This window comes from Salmo trutta, chromosome 17 (assembly GCF_901001165.1).
Source record: "Salmo trutta chromosome 17, fSalTru1.1, whole genome shotgun sequence".
Classification (NCBI taxonomy): Eukaryota; Metazoa; Chordata; class Actinopteri; order Salmoniformes; family Salmonidae; genus Salmo; species Salmo trutta.
In genome coordinates, this window is record NC_042973.1 from 19,923,050 (window position 1) to 19,938,535 (window position 15,486).

Consider the following 15,486-nt stretch of genomic DNA (forward strand, 5'->3'; position numbering starts at 1 on the left):
CTAGAAGGCCAGCATCACGGAGTTGCCTCTTCCCTGTTGACAGAAGAGAAAGTTGGACCTGTAGCTAACTCTAGTGCTGGGTATGTTTCTAGCGGTTTAAACGTTCTGCAAACACTAGGTGGAAGATGGTGGACAAGAAAAAAAGAAGGAAAGTGAAAGATAGTATGAGTAAATATGGAGTGTGGGATTGCACAAGCCCTTTGGAAGATCTAATGAAGGAGAAGATGGCGGACAAGGTAAAAAAGGAGAAGTGAGTTTTGAGTGAAATGGAATGGAGGATCACACAGAATGTTTGGAAGAGCTGGAGAAGGAACTTAAACTTGACGAGTGTGAGGATGAATTAAATGAGGTGGCAGGTGCAGTGATGACCACCTAGAAGGAGCTAAGTGTATAGGGAAGTGGTGTGGTGAGGAAGGTTCGTGTCAAGTATAAAAAGAGGGATACGTGCTGCAGTAGCTCAGAGATGGAACCTGATGAGAGTAAGGAAGAAGTACCTGCGTTGAGGACCGCCGAGTTCAAGCATCCCAATGATAAGAAGGATTCTGGCCCAGTGTGGGTGAGCTTTGGGGAGAGAATGGATCCTTGTATTCTGGCTGATCCATATGTGATGTCAGGTTGAGTGGAGAAGAGTTTGGGGACTGTTGAGTTGTTTAAAGTAACGCGAAGTGGACTTGTGGTGATTTATTCTGTGTCTTCCATCCAGAGGGCTCCGAACCACGCGACTAGGGACAAGAATTTACTTGCTTTGCTCTCCAGAGAAGAGCACCTTTGAAAGGAGTGAGAACGGGAGTGGCATTAAATGTTGAGGAGGATCAGCTGAAATGGAAGATTCCTGGTGTCGGTGATGCCCGCCGTTTGGTGCGACGCAGACCCGATATAGAACGTGGTGAAACGGAGAAGACATTGTCTGTCTTGCTGATTTTTGATGCAGAGTATTTGCTCGACCAGGTCAAGGTAGGCTTTGCCAGTTATGCCGTGAGAGCTTTTGTTCCAATAATATTACAGTATTTTAGATGCCAAGCTTATGGTCATGTTGCAGCAGTGTGTAGGAGGGGGATTTGTAGATGTGAGAAGTGTACAGTAGGGAATGAGACAAAGGAATGTGTAGTATTGGTGGAGAAAGTTGTGTGTAAACTGTGGGAGTGCCCATGGGGCTGGAGATCGGAGGTGTCCGATGAGAGAAAGGCAGGTTGTGGTTACCAGGGTCAGAGTAGTACAGAAAGGGTTGTATGCTGAAGGAGTGAAGAGAGTGGTAGAGAAAGATGGGGTAAGGGATCCTGAGAGGATTCCTGTGAGTAGGCAGAGACCAATATAGAGGGATGGGAATAATATGTGCTTCAGCAAGGTGGGTGTCTTAGCATTCATAGTCATGGTTGTCAATTTAATGCAGAAATGGAATATAAGTCACAGAAAACAGAGGTTGCGGTGATAGCTGCAGAGAGTACTTGGGATTGCGAGGTTTTACTGCAGAACAGTTGCAGGGGTGTTGAGGGGTCGTGTTCTGTCCTCCCAGACCATTGGCCTAGAGTAGGATTAGACAGAGTTAAATAGTGGAATGGGTGGTGGGTTTTTTATTGAGGGTTATTAGCTGGAAGGTTCATTTTCCTTTCCCATTTTTTATATTTTCTATAACTGGAATTGAATGTAGGTAGGCCGTGACTGGCCTCACACTCCAGTACAGTAGGTGACCGTGAATGCACCTACAATTAGGATGCGATCCGCCAACCAAATCCCAAAGAAGGAGAAGAGACATAGATGATGTATGTGTGCCATTCAGAGGGTGACTGGGCAATACTAGATTTTTAAGTGCCTTTGAATGGGGTATGGTAATACTGTAGGTGCCATGCACACTGGTTTGAGTGTCTCAAGAACTGCAACACTGCTGGGTTTTTCATGTATCAACAATGGTCCACCACCCACTGGACATCCAGCCAATTTGACACAACTGTGGTAAGCATTGAAGTCAACATGGGCCAGCATCGCTGTGGAACGCTTTCAACACCATGTAGAGTCCATGCCTCTACGAATTGAGGCTGTTCTGAGGGCAAAAGTGGATGCAACTCAATATTAGGAAGGTGTTCCTAATGTTTTGTACACTTTAATGCGCGTTTTGGATTAAGGCCAGTTCAAGGCATTTTCAGCCAAAGACCACAAGGGGGCTTATTGGTCCTATTTCATTGGCTATATTCTCCTTTCCTTCCCACCCTGAAAGCGGGTACCCTCGCTCGTGCAGACTGCTGAACAGAGCGTCTCCGGGACTGGTGAAACTTGTTTCGTTACAACCTCTAGGCTATTGCCTACCCACTTGTGTTGCCAACGGACCGATGCCTGTGTAACAGACCTGTAACGGAGTTTGTACTGAATGGAATAATATCTCTGGCGTCCAAGTTCTGAATCTGATGCGGTTTTCACAGGTGTGGGATTTGTAACACTGCGCTGGTGTGACATCGTTCGCATGTAAACCGATTGAGCAGGATTGACTCTTGGAAGTGGACAAAAGATGGACTACTGTTAATTTTTATTCACAATGGGATTAAAACTATTTATTTTCCTCGGTTTATTCTGCGTCACCTCAGGTAGGACACACATTTGCCATTGACCATAATGTCTTGTAGATAAAAATGTAAATGACTTGAGACACCGATTTTACAACAAAGTATGGTATAGGCTTTCATAAAACGGTATTGTTATCGTCCTGTAGTTTAGTGTTTATCCTATCCATTTTCACCTATTATTCCAAATTGCTGGTTTAAATATCAGCTGGAATTCTGTACAGTTTGATGCGCATCTACCTAGCACCAATAACCGTTCAGAAACAGGTCACTGAATTGATGCTATGAATTGTGTCCATGCGTACTGTGTTTGTTTCTGTAACTTAAGTTTTAGGTTTCGGGATTGATCCTGCTCTATGCATCAATGTTTTCGATGAATTGACGCTTGGAGAGGGTTTTGATGGAGTTACTCAAGTCCAGGGCTTCCACAGCGAGTCTCGGGCGTTCCACTTTCAAGGTAAGATGCACCCATAAAGAAACCTAATAGGCTATGCTATGTGGTATATTGAAGGCGAGAGGGCAACAATGGTTAGTTGCAGTTTTTTCCTCGTCAGAATGAGACAACAAAACAGCAGGCATTATGAGTTCAAAAATTCATGGCAAGGGAAAAAACGTGTTTCTTCCCATATATTATTAGATTGACTGTCATGCATGGTGAATGGGTGTTGATGCTTTTGGAAGCTCTCGCATAAAAGGAAAACATTCCATTTATACATATTGTCCACAATACAACCTGTTTGTTTGCAGAACCATTTATTTTGACATACTTATCCTAGTGTTGTCATTTTCTCTCTGAATGAGGCCAGGGGCCCTGGGATGCCACCTGCCCAAAGCAAAGAACAGTGTTCCCATAAGAGAGGGGGACACAGACATGCAAAGAATTATGGAAAGACTGGACATAATGAGAAGTCAGCAACATAACCCCAGGCTCATGGCGATGTATGGAGTGTGGTTGATGTTGAATGAGCCACTCTACAGGCCCCAGCCAGACTGGACCTTTAATGACCGCCCTTTGTCTGAGGTCTATGGGTTGTCTAGCCTGAACCTGTTGTTGGCGATTCCTACAGAGGACCAGTATGAAAATGTATTACTACTGTAAATCGCTCTGGATGAGAGAGTCTAGTAAAATGTCATTCTATGCTCTAGTTGTACATCCTACTGCTCTGCCCTTGGACAAGCACCTCTCAGAATATCACTACATGATACATAATGTTTCCATGGATAAATTCTCTGGAGAAGAATTTCAACCTGGTCAAATTGGCACCTGAAGCTGTAAGCATCCAGATCAATGTATATAAAATAATGAGTTATGGCTTCAAAAGGAACGCTTGCCATCTTATAGCACATCATCCTATATAAAAGTAAAAAACATTGTTATAGGAATACCTAATTTCCAAATCCTTTTACGTGTACCTCGTATCTTCTCCTGCCTATGCTCACATCTACTTCTCTGTAGCGACGCCAGCACAGTTACTGTATGTATAGTGCAGCTGGAGCCCCTCTTCCTCTTAGAAGACAGGGGGACATGATGTCCCGTCCTCTACTCCAACGCTTATGCATTCTACCTAGGTGGGGTTCCACCCGCCCTCTCTCCTTCAGTTTGCCATTAATGTCAGAAAATGGAAACATGACTCGGACATCCCCGTACATTCTTCAGTGTTGCCCCTTATTTCATTTAGGATGTCTCTGTTAAGTAAGTAATGCTGGGTGGAGGTGCGGTGCGGAGCGGCAGTCAAACCTGCTGGCCTCTGTGTAGTGTAGTCACTGAGCAGGCTGTCTAGAGCGAGGGGAGCTGTCTGAGTCAGGAGAACATTCCCTAAATGTCAAACAGAAATTACCCAGAACGTGCTTGCCATGTTCTCAGAATATAAGATATTAATGTTCTAGACACGTTTCATGGGAACATTGCAAGAGCATTCGTGTCCTGTTTTCTGAGGGTTAGGGGAATATTCCATCAACGTCCCACCAAACATACACAGACCATAGTTGCCATGTTCTCAGAACATAAGATATTATTGTTCTAGACACATTTCATGGGAATGTTGCAAGAACATGTCTGTGTATCAGTTGTCAGAACGTCACCTGATGGTCCCAAAGAACTGTTCTCCCCAAAACATTTTGTTTTATTACTGTTGCTGAGCCCATCAAGACCCTGATGAATTTACCGCTGATCTATTCACAGCTCTTTGTCAGTTGGCAATGTTAGGGGCACACATGGTGCTTTTAACAGAGCATTCTATTGACATACATGAATACACTGCTCATGTCCATTTAAAGTAATTCTTTTTCAGCATGTCCTCAATTGGGATTTGAACTCAGAACCCCTTGGTTCACAGCATTCCAATTGTTCTGCTACGCCACCATGTCTGTCAGTTATCAGTTAATCTGACTTTTCTCATTGATTACATTTTCTTATTTCAGCTATTTTGGTGTTGGTGGGGCATTTTACCCTGTTTTAATGTTAGTTCCTGATTCACTATGATCAATAAAATAGTTTTTATTGTGTATACTTTTAAACAGAGCTGAGATTTACTTCAAAGTGTGTTTCAAGAAGATGACGGAGAGATGCTCAGCTATATATAATTAATAAATACTCATAAATTATGAGAGGTAGTGGAAATTCCATTTGTGCTCAAGGGGTAATCTTACAGATTCCCTTCTTACAATGATAAACTGATTTTAATTAGATCAGTGTTGTATATGTTACCAAATAATGACATTAACATGCATTGCTTAGAAAGTGAGAGTAGTGTGACACCCCTTGCGGGTCTCAAACCCATGCCACCAGCACCAATGAAGAACAACCTAGCCACTCTCCCAATAAAGGATGTCCCTTGAGTGTACAGTATGTGCTTATTGGGCCAAAATAGTTAGGTCCTGTCCTGAAGCCAACCCTAACTCCTTCTCCCTAGGCACTTGTGTAGATCTGAAACTGGGTAGATATAAGCAATAGGGCAAATTAACTTTGAAGTAAATCTCAGCTCTGTTAAAAGTGCACAACAAAAATGATTTTATTAATCATTAAAACAGGGTTATGCCCCACTAACATTATACAACTACCGTCAATTCCGGACTATAAGCCGCAACTTTTTTCCCAGGCTTTGAACCTCGCGGCTTAAACAATGACGCGGCTAATATATGGATTTTTCCCGCTTTCAATTTTTTTTTTTCCATAAAAACACATTCTGTGACGTGCTCAGTTTTTGGGCGGCATGAAGTTTTCATTAGACCAATGAAATTGACGAACGGGTAAAGGTCAAACAACTTTTTTGTTTACTGTTTAGATTAAATCGAGCGCTCTCAAACTTCCCATCATTCTGATTACGGTAGTCATTTTGTCACCCTCATCATGGCAAAGACACGGAGAAATGCATATGATGCAGCTTTCAAGTTGAAGGCGATTGATCTGGCTGTTGGAAAAGGAAATAGAGCTGCTGCACGGGAGCTTGGTCTTAATGAGTCGATAAGATGTTGGAAACAGCAGCGTGAGGAATTGACTCAGTGCAAAAAGACAACTAAAGCTTACTGCTAATTTTAAATTTTTTGTTACAAGCTGTGTTTCGTTAAAGCCTATTTGTTTTTGTTACAAGCCGTGTTTCGTTAAAGCCTGTGTAAAGTTCATTTGTTTCAATGTACCGGTAGGCACCTGCGGCTTATAGACATGTGCGGCTTATTTATGTTCCAAAAAAAAAAAAAATTATGTAATTCAGTGGGTGCGGCTTATATTCAGGTGCGCTTAATAGTCCAGAAATTACGGTATACAAAAGCCCTAAAATTGCTGAAATAAGTAAATCAAATCAATGATGAGAAACTAACTCATTAACTGATACAGACATGGTGGTGTAGCAGGATGATCAAAATGCATTGAACCTGAAGGTTGAGAGTTCAAATCCCAGGGCTGGATATTTTGAATAATAATTACTGTACAAATGAACATGCACAATATAATAATTGATGTCAAATGTAAGTTGAAAACACTGTTAAAAGCATTGTTTGAGTGTACCTAAACTTGCCAACAAACAAAGAGCTATGGTTCACCAATCAGCCTTGATGGGTGTTTCTAGTCCCGTGTTGCTCAGTTGGTAGAGCATGGTGTTTGCAACGCCAGGGTTGTGGGTTCGATTCCAACGGGGGACCAGTACAAGAAAAAAATGTATGAAATGTATGCATTCACTACTGTAAGTCGCTCTGGATAAGAGCATCTGCTAAATGACAAAAAAAAATTTTTTAAAAAGAAGGTAAAAATGTAATGGGCTTGGCCACAGTAACAAGGGGTGATGTGTAATGATGAAACAAACATCTTTGGGGACCATCAGGCAACATCCTGAACACTGATACACATGAATGTTCTTGCAACATTCCCATGAAATGTGTCTAGAACATTAATATTGAATATTCTGAGAACATGGTAACCAATTCCGGGTAAGTTATGTTTGACATTAAGGGAATGGTCTCCTTGCATGTCACTGGAACATTCCTATGAAAATGTTAGGTAATGACCTAATGAGACTCTTAAGAGAACTTTCTCTAAAGTTGTTTCATTCTTAAAGTTGTGTGAACGTTTGTTGTTAGCTGGGTGCCTGATTGCCCATGGGGATGGCTGGTATCTCTAGGAGGGGGGAGAAGAAGGATATGTGTGTGTGCACTGGCTTGCATGTACTATGTGTGTGTGTGTGTGTGTGTGTGTGTGTGTGTGTTTGTTTGTGAGAGAGCTGGGAAGGTGGGGATTACATTTTAGAACTTCTCACCTGCTGCAGATTGCCTTTGAAATGACCTGTCAGCCGTACAGTGAGTGGCAGTACTGTAGGTAGGCCTCGGACTGATATGATAAAGCTGGAGGAAGGAATGTCCCTGTGCTACATTTGAAGCAGACGGCCACAACCAGAGCACTGAAGTAGGATCAGACTCTGTCCTAACTGATCCTGGAAGAGGAGCCTACCATGGTCACGACAGCAAGCAGCCAATGAGCAGTATCCTATCTACACAGCTGCATGCAGCTGCCCAGAGACCCACGTGCTGATTTTATGTCATCACCAGTGTCAGAAAGGCATTCGTTGTTGTTGAGTGTTTGAGCACTGAGCAGCACTGCCGGTGAAGTGTTTCTGTGTATCTGGTGGTGGTTATGCTCCTAACTGCAACTGCCCTGGAGGGTAGCGGGATGGAAGAGACTAATTTGTTATACAGCAGCGCTCTCTGTGTGTGTGTCAACCAAATAGGTGGCAGCTAATGGGCTAACCTCTGGGGCTACAGCCACCAATGGCAGCTACCAAAGCTATTCTGGCAAAAACACTGCATTCCTTTCTGACAGATTCTGTGATAGGACTTGTAACTTGGAATCCAGGTGTTAGCCCTCTTAGTCCAACCAGATCCTTTATTCCAGAAGTGCTTATGGTGGTTAAGTGATATTTGTGTCATCTCCGGGCCACCATAAATGGAGTGTTTACACTTAACCTTTTATTTAACTGGGAAAGTCAGTTAAAAGCAAATTCTTATTTACAATGACAGCCTAGGAACAGTGGGTTAACTGCTTTGTTCAGGGGCAGAACGACAGATGTTACCTTGTCAGCTCAGTGATTCAATCTAGCAACCTTTCGGTTACTGGTCCAACGCTCTAACCACTAGGCTACCTGCCGCCACCATAGATATAGGACTAGTGGCTGACACCAGCTGAAAGACTCTGAATGTCAGACAGCCAGTGGCTGACGGTCAGTGCAGAGTCGATCAGAAAATTTGGGAGAAAGTGCTGCCCCAGCAGTCCTGGAGGTGCCCTTGGCTCAGTTTAGTATTTGTTCCAGTAGAGCGGACACACAGTGGAGGGAGAGACCATCCTCTGAATGCAGATTTCCTGAGCCAGTCGGAGCTGGAGCTGGAGCTGGTATTGGAATATTCAGGGTGTAGGCTAGCCGAAAGGGGGCTACGTGAGGGTTTGGAGTTGCTGTTGAGTTTATTATTAATGTAATCCCCCTAGAGAGATGTTCTCAAGCCCAACCCTCCCACGCAGATGCCTCAGCACCGATGTTTAAAGCAGAGTGTTTTGAAAAAATGCAATGTAATTTTCTAACTGGCAGTGTTACGCAATGTTGAGTGAGTCATGAATATATTTATCATCTACCTGTGGTAGAGCTCTGCTAGCCAAGCCTGATGGGCCCCAACATTATACATTGGGTAGGGCCTGTTTTTTTCCCATCAATAACTAGGGTATAGGTATAGGCGCTCGGGCATCATTAAATTGATCACTAAGATTTTGAAGCTGAGCCAGTACAGTCATATCTTACTAAGATCAAAACATGGTGTCAGAAGTGCTTCAACCTCGTCAAATATAAGACAGGAGAGATTATTTCACAGAAAATAATAATGTTCCTTGAGTTTTGTCTGGGTTTAGAGTAACAAAAAGTAGTTAACAGCTCACTGCTCTGTCTCGTCATTGAGCAGAGAGGCCCAAGCAGAGCTGTTGCTATGGTTACTCACAGACTCAGAGCCGCCATGAGCAGAATGCATGCAGAGCGAGCCTCCTGCGCACAGGGAGCCAGTGACCAACAGAGAGGAGCGGCTAATGGATTTACGGTCATGGCTAGAAGGAATCCAGCTTTTGTCAAATTACCTTCAGATTTGACTTTTCGTAGCAGGTTAGGAGAATTAACGTAGCAGGTTACGTGAATTAGGTTAAGGTTAGGAAAAGGCTTAGGGTTATTATTGGCTAAACAATTGAACTTTTGATGATAATTCTACAAAAGCTGGATCCCTTCTAGCCATGAGTTGTATTTACTAACTGAGGAAGTTATTTCTGATTTCAGGCAGGGCTGGACTTTAAATTTGGCAGAAGCAATCGGACCTGGATATGGTAGGGCCTGAATGTCGCAGGCATGGGTAGGGGTCGGGCTAAAAATGTATGCCTATGCAGAGCTCTAATCTGTTGTATATTATTTGTTCTCTAATATGGCTGTTTAGGATTTTTTTAATGTTTGGACTGACTGGTCACACTTGGTCATTCTGTGCCAAGGATATTTATACAACTCACAATAATAGCATTTCATAATAAACAAATTCAAATACCCTGGGTTAAATAATCTATGGGTCTATTTCAATACCTCAGGTAAAATCACGTTCTCCCTTCTATAGTATCAATTATCACCAGTACAGTTCAATTCAGAAAATGACATTCAAATACAGATGCAGTATTTCAGTCTTATCACATAACATGGGGTGATCAGTTACTGTTCAATTGAATGTTAGAATGGGCTAAACGAGTGACTTAAGTGAATTTGACTGTGGTATGATCGTCGTGCTAATAAGCACGCCAGATCCGGTATTTCAGAAACAGCTGCCTTCCTGGGCTTTTCACACACAACAGTGTCAAGGGTTTACATAGAATTGGGCGACAAACAAAAAAACATCTAGTCACCGGCTGTCCTTTGGGCGAAAACAGTTAGTTTATGAGAGAGGTTCGAAGGAGACAAACACAGTAGAGCTGTGGAGAATAGTGTACTTCAAGAAAAGGTCCTCTTGAAAAGATGTCTTCAGATGTCTTCTTTGTTCTGCATGCAATGGCAGATGTCGTTCTCTCTGGGTTGGCTCGCCATCCAAGAAGACTCAAACTCCATCAAAAAACCTGCGTGTTGAATAAGCAGGCCAAAACTTACACTCATGCATACTATGGATTAATAACCTGTACTTGGCTCCAAAAGGGGGCTTTGCCCCATACCGCATTGGTAATAAAGCATAATTTGTTCGACCACAACTTCTGGGGTAGCTAGCTTTAGCTTCGTACCTAGCTAGCACCAATACAACCAGACTGAAAACAATGACCAGTAGAAACTGCAGTCATTTTCATTATTCTTAGCAATGATTTAGGAATTCTTGTGAGTAAGTATTAGCTAGGTTGCCACTTGTTGTTCGCCTATTGAAATTGAACTTCAGTTCATGAAAAATAAATAGTTAGTCAGCTACTTAACCCTGTTGCCCAAAGCTAACAATATAAGGAGCCAGCTAGCTTCATCTGGCTAGTGAGGCTAGACCGGGTTTAATGTTGTGAAGCTAGCCACAATAAGGATTAGGCAAAATAAAAGTGTCATTGACAGTGATGCAAATTAATACAAATAGTAGAATTATGCCAAACTTTTCTTTTGAAGGCTAAGCGCAAAGTCCACTATTGTGGCTAATCCTTATTGTGGCTAGCTTCACATAGATGGGTCCGACCACCATTAATCAAATGAGAACTGTCTTATAAATTAGGGTTATTTTAGATGATGACACCTAGCTATAAAGTTAGCTAGCTAGCAAACTATATAGCTACTGAAACAGGTTGTCGTTTTGCTATGTTTTTGGGGAAGAACATTGTTTGCATCCATGAGCTAGCTAGCTTTTTTTATGACCAGCACTGTAGGTGCACGAGACAACTTTACCACCATCATAGCATACGTATCGATGAATTGTTGTGACATAGTAAATATGAATGATAGTGTAATCAATGTGTAATAACTACAGTTGAAGTCGGAAGTTAGCATACACTTAGGTTGGAGTCATTAAAACTCGTTTTTCAACCACTCCACAAATTTCTTGTTAACAAACTATAGTTTTGGCAAGTCGGTTAGGACATCTACTTTGTGCATGACACAAGTAATTTTTCCAACAATTGTTTACAGACAAACTATGTCATGGCTTTAGAAGCTTCTGATAGGCTAATTTACATTATTTGAGTCAATTGGAGGTGTACCTGTGGATGTATTTCAAGGCCTACCTTCAAACTCAGTGCCTCTTTGCTTGACATCATGGGAAAATCAAAACAAATCAGCCAAGACCTCAGAAAAAAATTGTAGACCTCCACAAGTCTGGGTCATCCTTGGGAGCAATTTCCAAATGCCTAAAGATACCACGTTCATCTGTACAAATAATAGTACGCAAGTATAAACACCATGGGACCATGCAGCCGTCATACCGCTCAAGAAGGAGACACGTTCTGTCTCCTAGAGATGAACATACTTTGGTGCGAAAAGTCATGTTGTGGGGGTGCTTTGCTGCAGGAGGGACTGATGCACTTCACAAAATAGATGGCATCATGAGGGTGAAAAATTATGTGGATATATTGAAGCAACATCTCAAGACATCAGTCAGGAAGTTAAAGCTTGGTCGCAAATGGGTCTTCCAAATGGACAATGACCCCAAGCATACTTCCAAAGTTGTGGCAAAATGGCTTAATTACAACAAAGTCAAGGTATTGGAGTGGCCATCACAAAGCCCTGACCTCAATCCCATAGACAATTTGTGGTCAGAACTGAAAAAGCTTGTGCAAGCAAGAAGGCCTACGAACCTGACTCAGTTACACCAGCTCTGTCAGGAGGAATGGGCCAAAATTCACCCAACTTATTGTGGGAAGCATGTGAAAGGCTACCCGAAACGTTTGACCCAAGTTAAACAATTTAAAGGCAATGCTACCAAATACTAATTGAGTGTATGTAAACCTCTGAATCACTGGGAATGTGATGAAAGTAATAAAAGCTGAAATAAATAATTCTCTCTACTATTATTCTGACATTTCAAATTCTTAAAATAAAGTGGTGATCCTAACTGACCTAAGACAGGGAATTTTTACTAGGATTAAATGTCAGGAATTGTGAAAAACTGAGTTTTTATGCATTTGGCTAAGGTGTATGTAAACCTCCGACTTCAACTGTATATACACTGCTCAAGAAAATAAAGGGAACACTTAAACAACACAATGTAACTCCAAGTCAATCACACTTCTGTGAAATCAAACTGTCCACTTAGGACGCAACACTGATTGACAATAAATTTCACATGCTGTTGAAAAAAATGGAATAGACAACAGGTGGAAATTATAGGCAATTAGCAAGACACCCCCAATAAAGGAGTGGTTCAGCAGGTGGTGACCACAGACCACTTCTCAGTTCTTATGCTTCCTGGCTGATGTTTTGGTCACTTTTGAATGCTGGCGGTGCTTTCACTCTAGTGGTAGCATGAGACGGAGTCTACAGCCCACACAGGTGTCTCAGGTAGTGCAGCTCATCCAGGATGGCACATCAATGCGAGCTGTGGCAAGAAGGTTTGCTATGTCTGTCAGCGTAGTGTCCAGAGCATGGAGGAGCTACCAGGAGACAGGCCAGTACATCAGGAGACGTGGAGGAGGCCGTAGGAGGGCAACAACCCAGCAGCAGGACCGCTACCTCCGCCTTTGTGCAAGGAGGAGCAGGAGAAGCACTGCCAGAGCCCTGCAAAATGACCTCCAGCAGGCCACAAATGTGCATGTGTCTGCTCAAATGGTCAGAAACAGACTCCATGAGGGTGGTATGAGGGCCCGACGTCCACAGGTGGGGGTTGTGCTTACAGCAGGACGTTTGGCATTTGCCAGAGAACATCAAGATTGGCAAATTTGCCACTGGCGCCCTGTGCTCTTCACAGATGAAAGCAGGTTCACACTGAGCACGTGACAGACGTGACAGAGTCTGGAGACGCTGTGGAGAACGTTCTGCTGCCTGCAACATCCTCCAGCATGACCGGTTTGGCAGTGGGTCAGTCCATGGTGTGGGGTGGCATTTCTTTGGGGGGCCGCACAGCCCTCCATGTGCTCGCCAGAGGTAGCCTGACTGCCATTAGGTACCGAGATGAGATCCTCAGACCCCTTGTGAGACCATATGCTGGTGCGGTTGGCCCTGGGTTCCTCCTAATGCAAGACAATGCTAGACCTCATGTGGCTGGAGTGTGTCAGCAGTTCCTGCAAGAGGAAGGCATTGATGCTATGGACTGGCCCACCCGTTCCCCAGACCTGAATCCAATTGAGCACATCTGGGACATCATGTCTCGCTCCATCCACCAACGCCACTTTGCACCACAGACTGTCCAGGAGTTGGCGGATGCTTTAGTCCAGGTCTGGGAGGAGATCCCTCAGGAGACCATCCGCCACCTCATCAGGAGCATGCCCAGGCGTTGTAGGGAGGTCATACAGGCACGTGGAGGCCACACACACTACTGAGCCTAATTTTGACTTGTTTTAAGGACATTACATCAAAGTTGGATCAGCCTGTAGTGTGGTTTTCCACTTTAATTTTGAGTGTGACTCCAAATCCAGACCTCCATGGGTTGATAAATTGGATTTCCATTGATTATTTTTGTGTGATTTTGTTGTCAGCACATTCAACTATGTAAAGAAAAAAGTATTTAATAAGATTATTTCATTCATTCAGATCTAGGATGTGTTATTTTAGTGTTCCCTTTATTTTTTTGAGCAGTGTATGTATTCTATTCTACTGTATTTTAGTTAATGCTACTCCGACATTGTTCAACCTAATATTTATATATTCCTTAATTCCGTTCTTTTACTTTTAGATTTGTGTATATTGTTAGATAGTACTGCGCTACTGGAGCTAGGAACGCAAGCATTTCGCTACACACGCAATAACATCTGCTAAAAATGTGTATGTGACCAATAAAATTTGATTTGATTTACTCTTCGAGCTCCTTCCCTGACTGCAGTCAGAGACTGATCTACCTTGCAGCTGCTCGTATGCAATAAAGATTTTTTCTATTATACAATTAAATAGTCTCTGCCTTAATCTTTGGATCTAATTTTCCACAATAATAACAAGGAAATAAATGTATAAATAGAATAAAATGCTATTAAAATGTCTTCTATGGTTACACAACATGTGCATCGCAAAAGTTACCATGAAATGGCATCTGACAGCCTGCATTAGCTAGTGCTTTGTACGGTTCAATGTGTCACTCAACAAACAAATAACTTTGAACAAAGTACCAATAAGTTGACTTTTCTACAATATATTATTGACACCAAATGCATCCGTTTGATATATTGTTCACTTGGGAAAATTATTATTACTGCTACAAAAGTTTGCTTAGCAATTAGCATAAGTTATACCATTTACATTCACTAACATATAGAAAAGTTAGCATTGGCCCGCTAACGTGGCGCTAATACAATAGCTTCATTAATGAAAATAAAACTCATCAAGTAAATGGTCCACAAACGCATTCAACCACTTCTCAAGATGTTGCAATGAATAGAGCATCAATTATCAGCGTTTTTCTGAAGATATATCCATGTTTTACTCATTATTTTTGCTTTAGAGCATAGGAGAGAATGTGCCATAAATGGCGCTTCCTCTACATGGCTTGCTCGACATTGCAACGATTGAACTGTCAAAGGTGGGACCTAAAGGATTTGCACACTTCTGATTGGGTGATAATCTAATGGGGTTGTTTACTCACATTTACATAAATATTTCACCCATTGTTTCGACCTGGGTTACACACAGTTGCATTTTGAGAGCTGGAGAGATGACATGAAATGTTGGAGAGGAGTGTTATAAACGTGACCAGTGTTATTTCGATCAGAACACCGCTGTGATCTTTTACTTGCTGTTGTTGCTTTGTTATGGGTAAAGTCAGGCATCTTCATAATTTGAAACCAGGGCCAAAATGAATTTAAATGTTTCCCAGTGAATTCATATTGACCTTGAGAGGCTGTTTACATCTCAATAAACTAAGTTCTTCCCTGTACAGTATACAGTAAAGAAGTCACTCTGAAAATACAGGAAGATATGGGAGCAGAAAGGATTATGTGATAGTTAGGTTAATGTACTGTAGGGCAGCTTTTCAAATAGAGCTTTTAAAGGCACCTGATCTAAATAGTAAACATATGAACCATTGATGAGATTTGCTGTATTTATTTTGCAATGGTAGGGAAGCATTCACTGTTGTGCACGGACTTAGAGTTCAGACCGACAAAATAAGGTATTATTACTCAGTGACAGATTAGAGTCAATACCTATGATGGAGACTATCGCCTGGTATGAAACCATTTAAAGCTGTTTATACTGGATCCTGCAGATAAGATTAGCGTGCCGGCAAGGCTACCACAAAGCTGTGCTTCCCAGGAACACTTTCTGAGACTTTGAACTTC

The 15,486-nt window shown here is 42.3% G+C and overlaps 1 protein-coding gene across 1 annotated transcript in view; it reads left to right on the forward strand.

The window, feature by feature from the left end:
• The first annotated feature begins 2,200 nt into the window (after positions 1 to 2,200).
• The window catches only part of LOC115151822 (protein kinase C-binding protein NELL2), a 116,678-nt gene continuing 103,392 nt past the window's right edge, over positions 2,201 to 15,486 (forward strand). The window contains exons 1-2 of the mRNA XM_029696078.1: positions 2,201 to 2,576; positions 2,881 to 3,009. Coding sequence (XP_029551938.1) covers positions 2,528 to 2,576; positions 2,881 to 3,009 — 178 coding nt within the window. The 5' untranslated portion in view covers positions 2,201 to 2,527. The remainder of the gene's footprint in view (positions 2,577 to 2,880; positions 3,010 to 15,486) is intronic.